General features: G+C 44.8%; 1 protein-coding gene across 1 annotated transcript in view; it reads left to right on the forward strand.

Annotated features, from left to right (window-relative positions):
* PLXNA4 (plexin A4) overlaps window positions 1-19,152 on the forward strand; it is a gene marked incomplete at its 5' end in the record, with an annotated part of 249,592 nt that overhangs the window by 85,263 nt on the left and 145,177 nt on the right. Inside the window, 2 exons of the mRNA XM_032221475.1 lie at window positions 13,969-14,092; window positions 14,641-14,794. Of these exons, the coding sequence (XP_032077366.1) occupies window positions 13,969-14,092; window positions 14,641-14,794 (278 nt within the window). The remainder of the gene's footprint in view (window positions 1-13,968; window positions 14,093-14,640; window positions 14,795-19,152) is intronic.

Consider the following 19,152-nt stretch of genomic DNA (forward strand, 5'->3'; position numbering starts at 1 on the left):
GTGACTTATGACTGTTTTTCACACTTATGACCGTTGCAGCATCCCGATGGTCACATGGCAGGTATTTATGATCCTTGCAGTGTCCCGGGGACACGCGATCCTCTTTTGCAACCTTCCGACAAGCAAAGTCAATGGGGGAGCCAGATTCACTTAACAACCTTGTTACTGACTTGACAACGGCAGTGGTTCACTTAACAGCTGTGGCAGGAAAGGTCTTAAGGTAAAGGTTCCCCTCGCACATATGTGCTAGTCGTTCCCGACTCTAGGGGGCAGTGCTCATCTCCGTCTCAAAGCCGAAGAGCCAGCGTTATCCGAAGACGTCTCCGTGGTCATGTGGCCGGCATGACTCAAGGCCAAAGGCACACGGAACGCTGTTAACCTTCCCACCAAAGGTGGTTCCTATTTTTCTACTTGCATTTTTTACCTGCTTTCGAACTTCTAGGTTGGCAGAAGCTGAGACAAGTCACGGGAGCTCACTCGTTATGCAGCTCTAGGGATTCGAACCTCTGAACTGCCGACCTTTCTGATCAACAAGCTCAGTGTCTTAGCCACTGAGCCACCACGTCCCCTGGGGAAAGCTCTTAAAATGGGTCAGAATTCCCTTAACAAGCGTCCCAAACTTGAAGCAGACATTTTGGGCTCAATTGCGGTTCGTACGTCGAGGACTGCCTGTATGGGGTTTTCTATTGGGGTTTTATTTCTGTAAAAAAAAAAAATTAAGTCACTTGCAGCCATATAAACCTCCCTATTAAATAAAAGAATGACGCCTCTTTATTTTAGATCCTCACAAGAGGCGGGACTCCAAGTCTCCCTTACTTAGAGGGTTTTGCAGGCCACAAAATAAGACAAAGGAAGGTTGGCATCAACCGAGTTTAGCCTGTTGGGTGAATATATCCTGCTGGGTCTTTCTATGAGTGGTTTAACAGGTTGCACACTGGCGGTTTTGTCTGCCGCGCGCGAGAGAGAGAGAGAGAGAAAGAAGGAAAACCTCCGTTCCTTTTCATCCAACCCAGCATGGTTTACAATTTTGATCATGTCCCAGTCTTTAATTCCGCTCCTTGCCCTGTTTCCCGTCTCTCGGCGAATAAAGGCCAGGCGACTTTGGTCTTTCTTCAGAGAGCAAGCAAGTCCCCATCTTTTCATCACGGCTTCTGCTTTTCTGCAGCATCCTTGGGTCCTTCCAGGACGGAAAAAAAAAGAACTGCACGCCATTGGCTGCTGCTAGGCAACCGTCTCCATCGCCCTCTCCCTCCCTCTAGGGCTGCCTAGGATACGTAGCATCCTTGTAGGCAATTAACTGCAAATAGCCGAGTCCAAAGAGTCCTTGGGCAAGGGGGTCTGCTGGACAGGAAAGCCCACCGCGGGCTGGTTTGATTATCTCAGGCCCTCGGTGGGATGAGCGGTTATCTCATTTGCACCGACAAGTTGGAAGACGCCCTGGGTGTGAGGTTTGCTCCACACACACACACAACCCCAATGATTTTAGCCCATAGCCTGAAAGCAGCCCCATGGCCACGGAGGAAATCTAGAAAAGGATAGGATAGGATAAGATAAGATAGGATAGGGGATAGGATAGGGGATAGAATAGGGGGTGGAATAGGGGATAGGAGAGGGGATAGGAGAGGGGATAGGATAGGGGATGGGATAGGATAGGGGATAGGATAGGATAGGATAGGGGATATGATAGGATAGAAGATGGGATAGGATAGGGATAGGATAGGGGATAGGATAGGGATAGGATAGGGGATAGGATAGGGGATGGGATAGGATAGGGGATGGGATAGGATAGGGAATGGGATAGGGATAGGATAAGGATAGGGATAGGATAGGGGATGGGATAGGCGATGGGATAGGATAGGGATAGGATAGGAGATAGGGTAGGGGATAGGATGAGGGATGGGATAGGGGATGGGATAGGATAGGATAAGATAGGGATGGGATAGGATAGGGGATAGGATAGGGGATAGGGGATAGGATAGGGGATAGGATAGGATAGGGGATAGGATAGGGGATAGGATAGGGGATGGGGATAAGATGAGGGATAGGATAGGGGATGGGGATAAGATGAGGGATAGGATAGGGGATATAATAGGATAAGGGATAGGATAAGGGATAGGATGAGGGATAGGATAGGATGGGGATAGGATAGGATAGGGGATATAATAGGATAAGGGATAGGATAGGGGATAGGATGAGGGGTAGGATAGGATGGGGATAGGATAGGATAGGGGATATAATAGGATAAGGGATAGGATAGGGGATGGGATGGGATAGGGGATAGAATAGAATAGGATAGAATAACAGAGTTGTCCTGTTAACAGGTATCTTTGTAATCATCTGCTTTTCATGTGGAAGGGACCTTGGAGGTCTTCTAGTCCACCTTCCTCTTCAGGCAGGAAACTCTATCTCATTTCTGCCCAATCTCTTCTTAAAGACTTCCCGTGTTGGGAGCAACCACTTTCGGCCTTTGGCTGTCCCTGTTTGGCCTGTGTGAATTGTCGTCATAACTCCGAACGATCACTAAACAAATGGTCGCAACCTGAGGACCACGGTGTGTGTGTGTGTGTGTCTCTGATTCTTCCCTTGCAGCATCTGAAAAAGAAAATATACCGAAAGGAGCGCCTTCTTAGGGATTAAAAAAACCCTGAACCACCTGCCTTCCAGTGGCATCAACCAAAGCAGTTGGGAGCTTCAAAAATCTGTAGGACATTGGGTGGGTGCTGGTCTCAAAATCCTTCTTCCTTTCCAGCTGTTGTAAAAGGTCAGAGTTCTGATTGTCAGGCCACACTTACCGGTGTGCAGATTCCGACACACAACCGCACCCGTTGGAGACCTCCGAGTTTTCTTTTCTCCTTTAACACGTCCTTAAAGCAGCTGTTTCACATCTGTTGCGCAGGGAATTTAAGAACGGGGGGGGGGGAGGAGAGAAATCCATTGGGTACATGCAGGAAGGCAATTGTTGACTTGCCAAACTGGATTTATTGTTTTTTATTTTTATTTTAAGAATTTATAGGATCCCCCCCCCCTATCCAGCTCGAACAATGCAACTGGGTGGCCCAAGCAGAAAACAATCCCGAAATAAGCCGTCAACAATCATCATAATTAAGTGGCAGAGCTCACATTCCTGCTCTCTCTCTCTCTTTGGTGGCATTAATGCCGGTCCTTAATGCCAATTTTTTAAAAAGACTTTTTAAACCCCATCAGGCACCCAAACTGATGCCAACCTTCTTTTCCCACGCTCCTTCAAAACTGGCAGTGTTGTTCCGCAAATATAGGTAAAGGTAAAGGTTCCCCTTGCACATATGTGCTAGTCGTTCCTGACTCTAGGGGGCGGTGCTCATCTCCGTTTCAAAGCGGAAGAGCCAGCGCTGTCCGAAGATGCCTCCGTGGTCATGTGGCCGGCATGACTCAACTCCCGAAGGCGCACGGAACGCTGCTCCCTTCCCACCAAAGGTGGTTCCTATTTTTCTACTTGCATTTTTTACATGCTTTCGAACTGCTAGGTTGGCAGAAGCTGGGACAAGTAACAGGAGCTCACTCCATCACGCAGCGCTAAGGATTCGAACCGCCGACCTTTCTAATCGACAAGCTCAGCGTCTCGGCCACTGAGCCACCGCATTCCCCAAATATAGCCCAGGTTCAAATTATCTCTGCATTCTTGGGGGTGAGTTTCCCTTCACCATAGATATCTTTGTAATCATCTGCTTCTCGTTTGGAAGGGACCTTGGAGGTCTTCTAGTTCAACCCCCTGCTGAGGCAGGAAGGCCTATTTCATTCCAGACATGTGGTTGTCCAATCTCTTCTTGAAAACCTCCAGTGATGGGGGGCAATGACAACTTCTAGAGGCAAGTTGTTCCATCGATTAATTGTTCTAACGATCAGGAAATTCCTCCTTCGTTCTAACATACATGCCTAGGTATGTGTGCGTGTGTGCACGCTGGAGCAGCACTGGAAACCCGAAGACCAGCTGGACTGTGCGCATGGCTGTTTTGGGGGCCTTTTTGGGGCCGTTTTCAGGCCATTTGGGGGCCTGAAAAACAGCCTGAAAGCCCCCAAAACAGCCTGTTTTTTCTCCGTTTTTGGTCATTTTTTAGGTCATTTTTAGGCGCCCACAAAGATCAGCTGATTGGTGTGCATGTAACCAGAAGAGCAGCTGGTAATGGCACCAGTGCCCACAGAGAAGGCTCTGCGTGCCACCTCTGGCACATGTGCCATTGTTCGCCATTATGGCCCTATACCATTCCAGACAAGTGGTTGACCAATCCCTTCTGGGAAACCTCCAGTGTTGGAGCATTCGCAACTTCTGGAGGCAAGGAGTTCCACTGGTTAATTGTTCTAACTGTCAGGAAATTCCTCCTCAGTTCTAAGTTGCTTCTCTCCTTGGTTAGTTTCCACCCATTGCTTCTTGTTCTACCCCCAGGTGCTTTGGAGAATAGCTTGACTCCCTCTTCTTTGTGGCAACCCCTGAGATATTGGAAGACTGCTATCATGTCTCCCCTGGTCCTTCTTTTCATTAAACTAGTCATACCCAATTCCTTCAAACAGGTGTGCTTCATGTGTTTTAGCCTCCTATACCATCCTGGACAAGTGGCAGCTCAATCTCTTCTTTAAAACCTCCAGTGTTGGAGGTGCACCCACAACTTCTGGTGGCAAGCGGTTCCACGGGTTAATTGTTCTCACTGTCAGGAAGTTTCTCTTTCGTTCCGGGATGGATCTCTCCTTGATCTCTCCTGTGCTTCCACATGCATTCAGTAAACAGTAAACAGCAACCGTGTTGGAAGGGACCTCGGAGGTCATCCAGTCCAACCCCCTGCTCACGCAGGAGACCTGTAATAGCGATTCGAACCGCGGAACTGCCAACCTTTCTGACCGACAAGCTCAGTTTTCTGCCCTATTTTGCTTGGAGATGAATTTTGCTTGGTGATGAACCTCAGGATTTCCCCCGCCTCTCCGCAGTTGCGCTGGAATCCACCCGTCCCGTGGCCCCGTTGCAAAATGAAGTTGCAAACAGCGGGAGCGCCCAGATTGTTTCGTCTTCCAAATAGCAGCTGTTGGGAGCGCTTCAAAGCTGGAAGCCGAAATGCGTTCGGAGAGTTATGTTTTCAGGCATTCTGAGTTGTCTTTTAACATTACACTCTTTGCAACGGTCCAACGGCTTCTGGGATGGCGCGGTTTCATTCCAAGCTCAAAACAAAACACATATGTTCCAAAGAAGGGATGTTGGTTCCCCCCCCCCCCCCAGTGTCATGCCAAGAAAAAGAAGAAGAAGAAGAAGAAAGCAAAACTCATCCCTTGGAAGAATTTCAAATGTTCTTCCCATGGAAGGCAGCCAAATGGACTGTTCCAATCAGACGGTTCAATTAGGGGGATGAGTAGATAGGTGGATGGTGGCTGGCTGGATGGATGGACGGACGGATGGACGGACGGACAGACAGACAGACGTAGATGGATGGATGGATGGTTAGATAGAGGGATAGAGAGATGATAGATGGAGGGATAGATAGATATAGATAATGGATGGATAGATAATAGATGGATGGATGGATGGATGGATGGATGGATAGACAGACAGATGGATGGATAGATGGTTAGATAGATAGATAGATAGATAGATAGATGGATGGATGGATGGATGGATGGATGGATGGATGGATGGATGGACGGACGGACAGACACAGACAGACATAGATAGATGGATGGATGGATGGATGGATGGATGGACAGACAGACACAGACAGACATAGATAGATGGATGGATGGATGGGTGGATGGATGGATGGTTAGAGAGATGGATAGAGAGATGATAGATGGAGGGATAGATAGATATAGATAATGGATGGATAGATAATGGATGGATGAATGGATAGATGGATAGATAAATAGATAAATAGATAAATAGATAAATAGATAAATAGATAAATAGATAAATAGATAAATAGATAAATAGATAAATAGATAAATAGATAAATAGATAAATAGATAAATAGATAAATAGATAAATAGATAAATAGATAAATAGATAAATAGATAAATAGATAAATAGATAAATAGATAAATAGATGTTAGATGGATGGATGGATGGATGGATGGATGGATGGATGGATGGATGGATGGATGATGGATGGATGGATAGACAGACAGATGATAGATAGAGATAGACAATGAGAGATGTTCTCTGCTTGGTTAGTTTCCACCCATTGCTTCTTGTTCTACCCTCAGTTGCTTTGGAGAGTAGTTTGATTCCCTCTTCTTTGGGGCAACCCCTGAGATATTGGAAGACTGCTATCATGTCTCCCCTGGTCCTTCTTTCTATTAAACTAGACATCCCCAGTTCCTGCAACTGTTTCTCATGTTTTAGCCTCCTGTCCCCTAATCCTCTTTGTTGCTCTTCTCTGCACTCTTTCTAGGGTCCCCACATCTTTTCTACATCGTGGCGACCAAAACTGAATGCAAATATTCCAAGTGTGTCCTTATAAAGTGGTATTAACCCTTCACATGATCGTGATTCTCTCCCTCTGTTGATGCAGCCTAGAATGTGTTGGCCTTTTTGGCAGCTGCTGCACACGGCTGGCTCCTATTTAAGTGGTTGTCCACTAGGACTCCAAGGTCCCCTCTCACAGTTACTGGCTTGGATGCTGAGCTTCATGTGCTGGAGCATGGAGCTTGAAGTCCCACGTGTTTCGCTTTCTTTCTTTAGCTTCCCAATTTCTAAAAAATCTGGCAGGCTCCTTTTAGCAGATGCAAAGCAAGCAGGATTTCAGCCCTCGGAGTCCCTGGTGATGGAAAGCGCTCTCTCCCCCAGCATTGTGGTTGGTGGTGCAGCTGTCGAAAACATGGCAATGTTCCTGCTGCTACGACAATCTCGGTTGTCTGTTGTGGAAACCAGGCTTGGTTTGCACAAAACTCTGTTCCAGTTTCTTAAGATTCACGTTCACTTAAATGCCGGTCTTTGATTTTGTGCACCTCACTGATTTCATTCCTTACCAGATGGGTGGACTTCAACTCCCAGAATCCACTGCGGTGGCCACACTGGCAGAGGAATTCTGGGAACTGAAGTTTGGCTGCCTAGAAAAGGGCTTTCAACTCCCAGAATTCTCTTCCGGAAAGAGAATGAAGGGAGGGAAGAAGAAAGGAAGAAAGGAAGGAAGGAAATAGAGACTGAAGGGAGGAAGGAAAGAGAATGAAGGGAGAGAGGTAAGAAGGAAGGAAGGAAATAGAGAATGAAAGGAGAGAGGGAGGGAGGGAGGAAAGAGAATGAAGGAAGGGAGAGAAGAAGGAAGGAAGGAAATAGAAAATGAAGGGAGGAAGGGAGGAAAGAGAATAAAGGAAGGGAGAGAAGAAGGAAATAGAGAAGGAAATAGAGAAGGAAGGGAGGGAGGAAAGAGAATGAAGGAAGGGAGAGAAGAAGGAAGGAAGGAAGGAAGGAAGGAAGGAAGGAAGGAAGGAAGGAAGAAAGGAAAGAAAGAGATTGAAGGAAATAGAGAATGAAGGGAGGATGGAAGGGAGGAAAGAGAATGAAGGGAGGGAGGGAGGAAATAGAGAATGAAGGGAGGAAGAAAGGGAGAAAAGAGAATGAAGGGAGGGAGGGAGGGAGGGAAGAAGGAAGGAAGGAAATAGAGAATGAAGGGAGGGAGGAAGGAAGGAAACAGAATGAAGGGAGGGAGGTAAGAAAAAAGGAAGGAAATAGAGAATGGTGAGGGAGGGAGGAGGAGAGAGAATGAAGGGGAAGGAAGGAAATAGGGAATGAAGGGAGGGAGGGAGGGAAGAAGGAAGGAAGGAAATAGAGAATGAAGGGAGGGAGGAAGGAAGGAAACAGAATGAAGGGAGGGAGGTAAGAAAAAAGGAAGGAAATAGAGAATGGTGAGGGAGGGAGGAGGAGAGAGAATGAAGGGGAAGGAAGGAAATAGAGAATGAAAGGAGGGAGGGAAGAAGGAAGGAAGGAAATAGGGAATGAAGGGAGGGAGGGAGGGAAGAAGGAAGGAAGGAAATAGAGAATGAAGGGAGAGAGGGAGGAAGGACCCTAAACTAAAATGTCTTGGCTGATGTCTAATGAAAAGGAAGGTTTTTTCTTGAGCTTTTTATTTCTTTTTATTATCTCTTTGCTAATTCTTGGGTCTTTATGTTAATATGTGGAGGCTAATACAGTTAACTTCATTTTCCTCTTCCTCCTCTCAATTTTCCTTCCGCATCTGGTTCTTCTCTTCTTTCCTTCTCTTCTTCATTTTTCTTCATACTTTCTTCCCTTCTCTACATTTGTCTTCCCTTTCCTCTCTCACCTTCCGCTCCTCCTCTTCGTTTCTCTTTTCCCCTTTCTCTTCCTTTCTCTCCTTCCCCTTCCTCTTTCCTTTCTCCTTCACTGCAGTTGTCTTCTGTCTCTCTCTCTTTCTCTCCCTCCTCCTCTTCATTTTTCTCTTCCTTCTCTCCCTCTTTTTCCCTTCTCCCTTTTCCTTCCTCTGTTCCTTTTTCTCTTCTCTAATTTTCCTCCTCCTCCTCTTCTTCTGCTTCAACCCAATCCTCCCGTCTGCTTAATTTCTGGCAGTGCCAAATATTCATCACATGTTTTCACCTGTCCCCCACTGAATGGTGCCTTCCTTTTTGGGATGATATTTTTCACACCTTTTGGTGGGAAGGTGTTGAGCTGTTAGCAAGGTGAAGGGGGGAAGTGGGGGGGGCAGTGAGGAGATGCCAGGAGCCTTCCTTCCTTCCTGAGGAAACCAGGCCGAGGAAGCCAAAACGAACAAGGGCTGTGAATTCACAAATAAAAATCATTATTTATCGACTCATGGCCACAAGTTGAGCCCACACTTTCCAGGGCAAAGCCAGGCAGTAGTTAAGAGAATTTTGCCCCATTTTATGACCTTTTTTGCCATGGTTGTTAAACGAGTCATTGCTGTTGTTAAGTGAATCATCTGGTTTCTTCCATTGACTGTCTATGTCAGAAATTGGGCTGGGAAGGCTATAAACAATAATCACGTGAAACTCAGGACATGGAAACGGTCATAAATACGTGCCAAGTGTCCAAATTGGCTGGGGAATTCTGGGAGTTGAAGTCCACCTGTTTTAGGGCATTCTGGCTCAGGAATTCTGGGAGTTGAAGTCCACCCATCTGAAGGCATTTTTGACTGAGGAATTCTGGGAGTTGAACTCCACCCATCTGAAGGCATTTTTGACTGAGGAATTCTGGGAGTTGAAGTCCACCTGTTTTAGGGCATTCTGGCTCAGGAATTCTGGGAGTTGAAGTCCACCCATCTGAAGGCATTTTTGACTGAGGAATTCTGGGAGTTGAAGTCCACCTGTTTTAGGGCATTCTGGCTCAGGAATTCTGGGAGTTGAAGTCCACCCATCTTAAGGCATTTTGACTGGGGAATTCTGGGAGTTGAAGTCCACCTGTTTTAGGGCATTCTGGCTCAGGAATTCTGGGAGTTGAAGTCCACCCATCTGAAGGCATTTTGACTGGGGAATTCTGGGAGTTGAAGTCTACCTGTTTTAGGGCATTCTGGCTCAGGAATTCTGGGAGTTGAAGTCCACCCATCTTAAGGCATTTTGACTGGGGAATTCTGGGAGTTGAAGTCCACCTGTTTTAGGGCATTCTGGCTCAGGAATTCTGGGAGTTGAAGTCCACCCATCTGAAGGCATTTTTGACTGAGGAATTCTGGGAGTTGAAGTCCACCTGTTTTAGGGCATTCTGGCTCAGGAATTCTGGGAGTTGAAGTCCACCCATCTTAAGGCATTTTGACTGGGGAATTCTGGGAGTTGAAGTCCACCTGTTTTAGGGCATTCTGGCTCAGGAATTCTGGGAGTTGAAGTCCACCCATCTGAAGGCATTTTGACTGGGGAATTCTGGGAGTTGAAGTCTACCTGTTTTAGGGCATTCTGGCTCAGGAATTCTGGGAGTTGAAGTCCACCCATCTTAAGGCATTTTGACTGGGGAATTCTGGGAGTTGAAGTCCACCTGTTTTAGGGCATTCTGGCTCAGGAATTCTGGGAGTTGAAGTCCACCCATCTTAAGGCATTTTGACTGGGGAATTCTGGGAGTTGAAGTCCACCTGTTTTAGGGCATTCTGGCTCAGGAATTCTGGGAATTGAAGTCCATGCATCTTTAAATTGCCAAATTTGAAAAAGCAACTACTAAACTAGCAGTGTGGAACTTGGAAAAGGAATGCAGGAATCACTTTATGGACCTGAAGCCAATCTTATGCTCTCTCTGGCAGCCAGGAAAATATAAATTATGTTATTTCTTTAATTTTTGTATGGGGGGGGGCACTATTTTCTGTTTTTGCCCTCCATCAGAGTTGTCTTCAAAATGGCCCCAGGAAGCAATTCTTATTTATTATTACAATCCATTATTATTATTATTATTATTATTATTATTATTATTAAGTTCTCTGAATAATCAAATCACTCAGCGGGAACTTCATTTGTTTCCCACTATTGAAAGCTGCACATTGTATGGAGATATAAGATTATTTTTCTTTGTTTTCCTTTTTTATTTTGTTGGTCTCCTTGGAGACCAAACTGGATTTCGTAGCAGCAACAAGTAAAAATATCGATATTCATTCGGCCTTTTGGTCAGGTGTCGGCAGCTACACAATGTTGAGTTTTGTCCCTCTTTTGTTTTCTAAGTTTTCAAAATCGATTTGTTTGCTTGCTCTTTTAGAATGTGTGTAAGTTTTCTTCTTTATTAAGGGGTCATGATATGGCTTCTATTTTTGAAAACAAAAGAGCCATCACAGAGGAAGCAACTTTCTTAACCTAGATCTGTGTTTCTCAGCCTTGGCTGCTTTGAAGGGGATGGACTTCAACTCCCAGAATTCTCCCAGGCAGTCCATCCATCTTAAAGCATGCTGGCTGAGGAATTCTGGGAGTCGAAGTCCATCCATTATAAAGCAAACTGGCTGAGGAATTCTGGGAGTCGAAGTCCATCCATTATAAAGCAAACTGCCTGAGGAATTCTGGGAGTCGAAGTCCATCCATTATAAAGCAAACCGTCTGAGGAATTCTGGGAGTTGAAGTCCATCCATTATAAAGCAAACTGCCTGAGGAATTCTGGGAGTCGAAGTCCATCCATTATAAAGCAAACCGTCTGAGGAATTCTGGGAGTTGAAGTCCATCCATTATAAAGCAAACTGCCTGAGGAATTCTGGGAGTCGAAGTCCATCCATTATAAAGCAAACTGCCTGAGGAATTCTGGGAGTTGAAGTCCATCCACTATAAAGCAAACTGCCTGAGGAATTCTGGGAATTGAAGTCCTCCATCTTAAAGCAAACTAGCTGACGAATTCACTTAATAACCATGTTACTAACTTAACAACGGTGGCAAGAAAAGTCACAGAATGGGGTCAAAACTCACCTAACAGAATAACAGAGTTGGAAGGGGCCTTGGAGGTCTTCTAGTCCAGCCCCCTGCTCAAGCAGGAGACCCTCTACCATTTCAGACAAATGTCTTCTTAAAACTCCCCATTGTTGGAACTCCGTCAGCTTCTGAAGGCAAGTCGTTCTACTGATTAATTGTTCTAACTGTCTTGTTTAGCAACAGAGATTTGGGGCCCAAATGTGGTTGTAAGTCGAGGACTTCCTGTAGGCATTATTTCTGCTAGCCAGACTGGATCCCTTAGTGCAAAGAAGAGGGGGGGGGAGGTGTCAAATTATTCCCCAAAGCGCCTGAAGGCAGGAGAAGAAAACAACGGAGGGAAACTAATCAAGGAGAGAAGCAACTTGGAATTAAGGAGAAACTTCCTAACAGTGAGGACAATTAACCAGTGGAACAGTTTGCCACCAGAAATCGTGGGCGCTTCATTGCTGGAGGTTCTAAAGACAGTCACTTATCTGAAATGACGTTCTCCTGCTTGAGCAGGGGGCTAGACTAGAAGACCTCCAAGGTCCCTTCCAGCTCTACTCTATTCAATTCTAACTCTGAAAAAGAAAAGCCTCAAAGGCAGTGGAAATTTTGAATCATTTAGCTTCCCGACTTTAGCTTCAGAGTGAATTTTACAGGGGGCCAAAGTTGCTGTTAACAATAAAGAATCATTTTGGAAGTCTGTTGCATTAGCTTAATGGTGGATAATTAGCTCACAGTGGCCTGGACTTTTTTTAAAAAAAATATTAACCATGCATCCCATTAGGTGGGTGATTAAGAGATGAAAGATGCTCTTTCATCTTTCTCCGATCTGGGCAAGGATTCAGTGTTTTGGGTCTCTAAAACAAGGAGTGGATAATTGTTAGAATAGAATAGAGTTCCTTTTTTAAAAAAAGTTTTAATTTTATTTTAAAACAAGCAAAAAATACCTATAACATAAAAATTACCATCAATTACATATCTATTTAGCATGTCAATTGGTCACAAACATTTGTGCATCACCGCTTTCAGCAACCCCAATATACATTAGTACATTGATATCATTGTAAATCATATATTCACTCTTATAATTTCTTCCTTTTAAATATGTATTCTAAAGATTAAATTTATAAGTATGCTAACTATCTGTTACATCATTATAAATCTATTTAATAATAACATATCTTTATGGTATCATCTATCTTATTCTGGTATTTCTTACAGTATATATTAAAAAAAAAGGTTCACCAACATTTTATATTTGTGTATCATTACTTTCCATTATATGTGAAATCATAAAATATCTATCAAATGTATATAAATGCATCTTTATCATTGTGTCTCATATATTCAAACTACAATTATTATTTCTTCATTTTAAACAAAATATTCTAAATATTCAATTCATACGTATACCAATATTCCATTACTTTGTTATACATCTATTAAAAAAAAACTATATAAAAGTAATATGTCTTTATGGTATCTCCTATCACATTCTATTATTACAATTCAAAATAGAATTCTTTATTGGCTAAGCGTGATTGGACACACAAGGAATTTGTCTTTGGTGCATATGCTCTCAGTGTGCATAAGGAGAATGAAATACATTCATCAAGAATAAAAAGATACAACCCTTAATGATAGTCAAGCTTACTAATAAGCGAGCAAATCGTACTAGTAAATAAATAAAAACAATATAAATGATAAAGATGCAAGCAACATGGTTATAATCATAAGTGGGAAGAGATAGCTACTAGGGAAGAAGAGAAGAAGAATAGTAATACATAAGGTGACCAGACGTCCCGATTTTCGCGGGACAGTCACGATTTCGCACAATTTGTCCCGTGTCCCGGGACATTGTTAAAAAGTCCCGATTTTTGTGACCGGACACAGAAGTAAGCCTATCCCGCCCCCAGCCCTGTAATACAGTCTTCGTAAATTGTTTGACAGTGTTGTGGGAATTAGTTGTTTAGCAGAGCGATGGCATTCGGGGAAAAACTGCCCTTGTGTCTAATTGTTCTGGTGTGCAGTGCCCTATAGAGTCCTTTTGAGGGTAGGAGTTGAACCAATTTATGTCCAGCATGCGAGGGGTCTGTAGATATTTTCACAGCCCTCTTTTTGACTCCTGCAGTGTGCAGGTCCTCCATGGAAGGCAGGTTGGTAGCCATGGTTTTTTCTGCAGTTCTGATTATCCGTTGAAATCTGTGTTGATCTTATTGGGTTGCAGAGCAAAACCAGACCGTTATGGAGGTGCATAATTATTATCATTAGTTGAGCATAATTTCAGAATGCAGCTTTGATTTGTGTGTGTGTGTGTGTGTGTGTGTGTGTGTAGGAGAGGCTCATCAAGTCAAAAAAAGTCATGATGGAGGCCACAAAATACTTTTATTCCATAACTTTAAAATTCTTTTTAAAAAAAAAATGATTTTCTAATAGATGCATTTCTTAAGGCTTGATAAACATCGTGTTGTCTCAGTATTTGATTTGCTCAACAGTAGAAATTGACATTCCTAATCTCACCCCCCCCCTCCCCAACCGTTGGTAAAGTAAATTCCATGTTTGACCGAGGAGCCCTTTACTGGGTACAAACGTTTGGGTGGCTTCTGAGGTCCTCGGTTTCTCGCTTCCCAGGTGCGCCAGGAAGGAGCAGTGCGAACGCTCCAGCGAGCCCCGGAGGTTTGCCTCGGAGATGAAGCAATGTGTCCGACTCACCGTGCACCCCAACAACATCTCGGTCTCCCAGTACAGCGTGACGGTAAGGATGATGGGCTTTCGTTTACCTCTGAACTGAACTGGGAAATGGAAGAATTGATACGTGGTCATTTGAATTTATTTTTTTTACGGAGTCTTTGAGGCCACTTGTAAGTTCACCTGTGTCCTCAGGGGTCACCTGAGTGGTGAAAATGGATGTGGAGCCTTCTTGGAACTGTTGAAAGGACCGTGTTGTAGACTGGAGATAGATGACGTCATATATCTCCCCCTATGTTGAGAGAGGCCCGTTCAATGTTGACCTGGATGGCCTCTTTGACCCTTCAAACCAGTGGTCTTTTCTGTCCAAAATGTGGACTTTGCTGTCTTCAAACAAGTGTGTCTCATTGTCAATCTGCACTCTGACCAGTGCAGGTGTCATTATCTTTACGAGGAAGACGAAACACATCACTTGAGGTTCCCAGCATCCTGCTTTTGGGTGGTGACAGCAACCTCAGGATCTTCCATCTTTCCTTGTGTAGCTCTGGGGCATCCTGTCCTTTCCACCTGTTCTCATTGCCCTCTTCCTTCTCCTCTTTTCCTTTTCTCCTGCAGCTGGTGTTGGAGACCTACAATGTCCCTGAGCTATCCAACGGGGTCAATTGCTCCTTTGGGGACTTGGCGGAAATGGATGGCCTGGTGTCGGGGAACAAGATCAGGTGCCTATCGCCAGCAGCCAAGGAGGTCCCGAAGATCATCACGGAAAATGGTAGGTGTCAACCAGGGACGTGCAGTCAGGGGAGGCAGGGGAGACGGGGCCTCACCAGTGTCATGAGGAAAAGAAAAGAATAATTAAAAGGAAAAAGGCTAAGGTAGTTGCTGACAGAGTCACAGTGGATGACTCTGCTTAGTGCTTAACTGCAGGGGGAGGCGAAAGAACCACGGGCCTCCGTTACTCTATCTTTATGATCATTTGAGCAGAGTTAAGCAAGGGTTAAAAGGCGAAAAATTCCTTATGCAAAGGAGGCACGTGGTTCTCTCGCCTCCTGTAGAGGGCATTTTAGAGGCTTTTTAGAGTTCTCTGGGAGCAACTAGTTCAGTCTGACCTCAGAGCTCATGCCTTTCTCCTTTTACATTTTTTTTCTTTTCATGAGGGCAGGCAAAAGCAGAGTTGAAATCCTCTCTGAAACAGCTGGAAAAAGTGGGTGTGTGGGGAGGGGGGAGCAATTCAAAAAGTTTGATTGCATGCAGAGCCACGTTGCCTTTTCAAACACACACACACACACACACACACACACAGAGCTGGATAAAAGTATATAAGCCCAGCTTCACTGATTACAAGTTTGAAAAGACAACGTAGCTTCACCTGTAATCAAAGGCTCCGATCGGAAGGCAGCAGGGGAAGGGGAGGGGTATGGCAGAGGAGCTGCTTTCAAGCCATTGGAAAATATATCCAATCCAACTTCTGTGTTTGTGTTTGTTTGAGAGTGAGTGAGTGAGAGAGGGATCCAACTTCTCTGTGTGCATGTGTCTGTTTGAGAGAGGGGGGAGGGAGGGAGGGGGAGGGAGAAGAAAAAGAATGGAAAAACTTATTTTGCAAGGGGGAAAAATGCTGTCGCTTGAAATCGGAACTGAGCATGCCTGGTTGTGGAATTCTGGGAGTTGAAGTCCACAAGTCTAAAAAAAATGCTGCCTCACCAGCCATAAAGCTCACCGCACGTCACTGGTATCAACATTGTCGAGTTCCCAAACTTTTTCTCTGCGCCAGGCCCCAAAAAACAAGAAGTCGAGTTACTTTATTTTTGCTTGCCTATGGACAGAATCTTGCCAGACTAAAGCGATGATCTACATGTATTGTAGTTCATTGCCTTAGTCTTGCAAGATTCTGTCCATAGGCAACGCTTTGGTCTTACAACCTTACAACCTTTTGTTTATTGATTCTTCGAAGTTATAATGGCGCCGAAAAAAGTGAGTGATGACCAGTTTTCAGACTTGATCAAAATTTGGATGCTTGGCAACTGGCCTCTATTTATGACGGTTGCACTGTATTGTGATCATATTTTGCAACCTTCTAGCAAGCAAAGTCCAAGGAAGCCAGATTCACCTGGCAGTCATGTTATTAACTTAACAACTGTCGTGATTCACCAGGTCTACATCTCGGCCAAAATGAGGCTGGGGATGGGGTGGGGTTTAAAAGCTCAATGACTATATACGTATACTTTTTTCTTTTTTCTTTTTTCAAAAGAAGGAGTAGGAAGATATATGTTAAAATTAAATATGTATATTGAAAAGGAATTATCAATACCATCGACATAAAATGGAGCTCGCTCAGAAGCTGAAATACATCAAGTAAATGAGATGAAGAGTGGGAAGTAGAGGAGAGAGGTAAGGGAAGAAGAGAGCGATAGGAGAGAGGGCGGGGGGGAAGAGGAGGAAAGAAATGAGGGGTGGAAAGGGGAGAGAAGAGAAGGAAAGAGGAAGGGGAAGTAGAGAAGGGAAGGATGATAGAGGGAAGAAAGGAGGTAGGGAGGGAGAGGAGAGAGGGAGAAGAAAGTGATGGATAAGGTACAAATACGGTGTATGGAGAGCAGAAGAGCCAATAATTGTTTTGGGGAGTTGATGGGAAGATGAATTGATGTAAACATTTAATGATACAATACGATGTTGGCTATGTAATAGCATACATATGGTTAAATGCTATGAAAATGAATATATATATATATATATATATATATATATATATATATATATATATACACACACACACACACACACACACACACACACACACACACACACACACATATATATATATATATATATATATATATATACAACTGCCGTGATTTGTTTAATAACTGTGACAACAAAAATATGGCAAGATTCATTCAACAAGTGTCTCACGTAGCAACAGCAATTTTGGGCTTAATTGTGGCTGTACGTTGAGGCCTATTGTTTGCCTAAAGACAGAATCTTGCCAGAGTAAAGTGTGGAGCAATAGTTACAGAGATACAGATGGATGTGGACTGTTTGGGAGGCTCTGACCTTGCTCTCTTCCTGCCCACCTGAGATTCCAAACTCTGCTTCCAATTTGTGCTCTGGGAAAAAAGGCCCCCTTCTCCTGCAAATCGAGACTACAGGTAGCCCTCAACTTACAACCGTTCATCGAGTGACTGTTCAAAGTTACGACGACACTGAAAAAAGATACTTTGGCCATTTTTCACACTTATGACCATTGTAGCATCCTCATGGTCACGTGATGAAAATTATTCTGCTTGCCAACTGGCTCATACTTATGACAGTGGCGGTGTCATCGCTGCAGCTGTTAAGTGAGTAACAACAGCTGCTAAGCAAAACTGGTTCGCTTCTCAGAAGGTCACAAAAGGGGATCATGTGACCCTGGGACACTGCGACCGTCATAAATATGAACCAGTTGCCAGGTGCCCGAATTTTGATCACGCGATCACGCAAGTGTGAACAATAGTGAATAATAGAAACAATCACAAATCGCTTTCTTTGGCATCATTCAGAAGTGGTATTTATTTACCTTCCCTACTGGTTCGCAAATGTGAGCATGCACACCATCGCTGTGCATGAAGTACGCTTTCCGCGCAGGCCCTTTTAGCTAAAAAAGGGCCTAAATGGGATGCCGTAGAATCGGGGTGGGTGGGCGGGGCCACCAACAATTTCCGCTACCAGTTCGGGCAAACCAATCTGAACTGGTAGAATACCACTGTCAGGGTTCCAAATAGCATGCAAAATTAAATCAGAGTCCAAGGCAAAGGATTCCTCAAAGTTCCAATTTTTTAAGAGAGCCATGTTGGCACATCTGAGAAAACCTGAATCTGAAAGTTTCCCGGTTTTCCCCACCCAGTTGAAAGTTCAAGATCTTGCCCCCACGCCCACAAGTCCATCCCATGGTCCAATCTCCTCCTGCCACGCTGGCAGTTCCACCCATCCAGTTCCGGTCAGGTGCAGAGGTGCAAAGACAAAGGATGACCTTGGCTTTCTAGAAAGAATGTTGTTATGGCTACATAGCATCTAACTCCGTACAATCCCCCCACTCCCAATTCCCCACTTATGAAACAACATAGTAGAATAGAATATTATTATGGCAGGCCAAAGATCCAAAAGGAACATGGCTGCAGGCCTGGCAACCCCTCTGGTGCCGTTGTAATGGTCACTAAAGGAACTGTTGTAAAACAAGGACTGCAGTTTCCCCCGATCTATTCGACCTTAAATTCCCCCCAGCAGGGAGCGGCTTGCGATTAAACCCAGCGTGTTAATGGAGCTATCCAAGTCCTCGGCAGACCAGGCGGGCAGCGGAAGGGGGCACCCCTCGCCCCCAAATGCATTCAGGAATGTGCGAGCCGGGAGTTTGCGCAGGCAGACGCCCCACGATGAGCTCTTGTCAAGTCCCCTTTGCCGTGATTGATTAATGACTCTTTCAGGGGGAAGAAAATGAGAGAGGTGGATTAGCCAAACGGGGTCAAAGATTTGCATTAAACATGCGCGGACCTTTGTTCTGAAGTCTTAATAGGTCCCTGAGATGCGGTTGTCAGATGAGGCGCAAGCCAGCATTCAGGTTGTCATTGAAAGAAGGCAGGCAGGGATTAAAGGAAATAGCAGGACCTGTCACTGAATGAAGGTGAGGGAAGGGGTTGTCACAGCCGAGACGTTGGGGTCCGTGGGGTGCGAGTAGAGGGAGTGAAATGGGGGGGGGAACACGTCCTCTTGAAATGAAATGCAGGTAGTCCCCAAACTAGGACCACAACTGAGCCCCAAATTGATGTGGGTAAGTGAAGAAATTTGTTAAGTGGTTCCCTCCCCTCCCAATTTTACGACCTTTCTCGCCACAGTTGTTAAGCGAATCACTACGGCTGTTAAGTCAGCAACATGGCTGTTGAGTAAATCTGGCTTCCCTGTGGACTTGGCTTGTCGGAAGGGCGCAAAAGGGGATCACGTGATCCCTGAGGCCGTCATAAATATGAGCCTCGTCATCAAGCACCTGAATTTTGATCACGTGACCACAGGGATGCTGCTGCGGTCGTAAGTGTGAAAAATGGTCATAGGTAACTTCTTTCAGTGCCGCCGTCAGTTCGAACAGCCGCTAAACAAATGGCTGTA

The sequence above is a fragment of the Thamnophis elegans genome, chromosome 7 (genome assembly GCF_009769535.1).
Source record: "Thamnophis elegans isolate rThaEle1 chromosome 7, rThaEle1.pri, whole genome shotgun sequence".
Classification (NCBI taxonomy): Eukaryota; Metazoa; Chordata; class Lepidosauria; order Squamata; family Colubridae; genus Thamnophis; species Thamnophis elegans.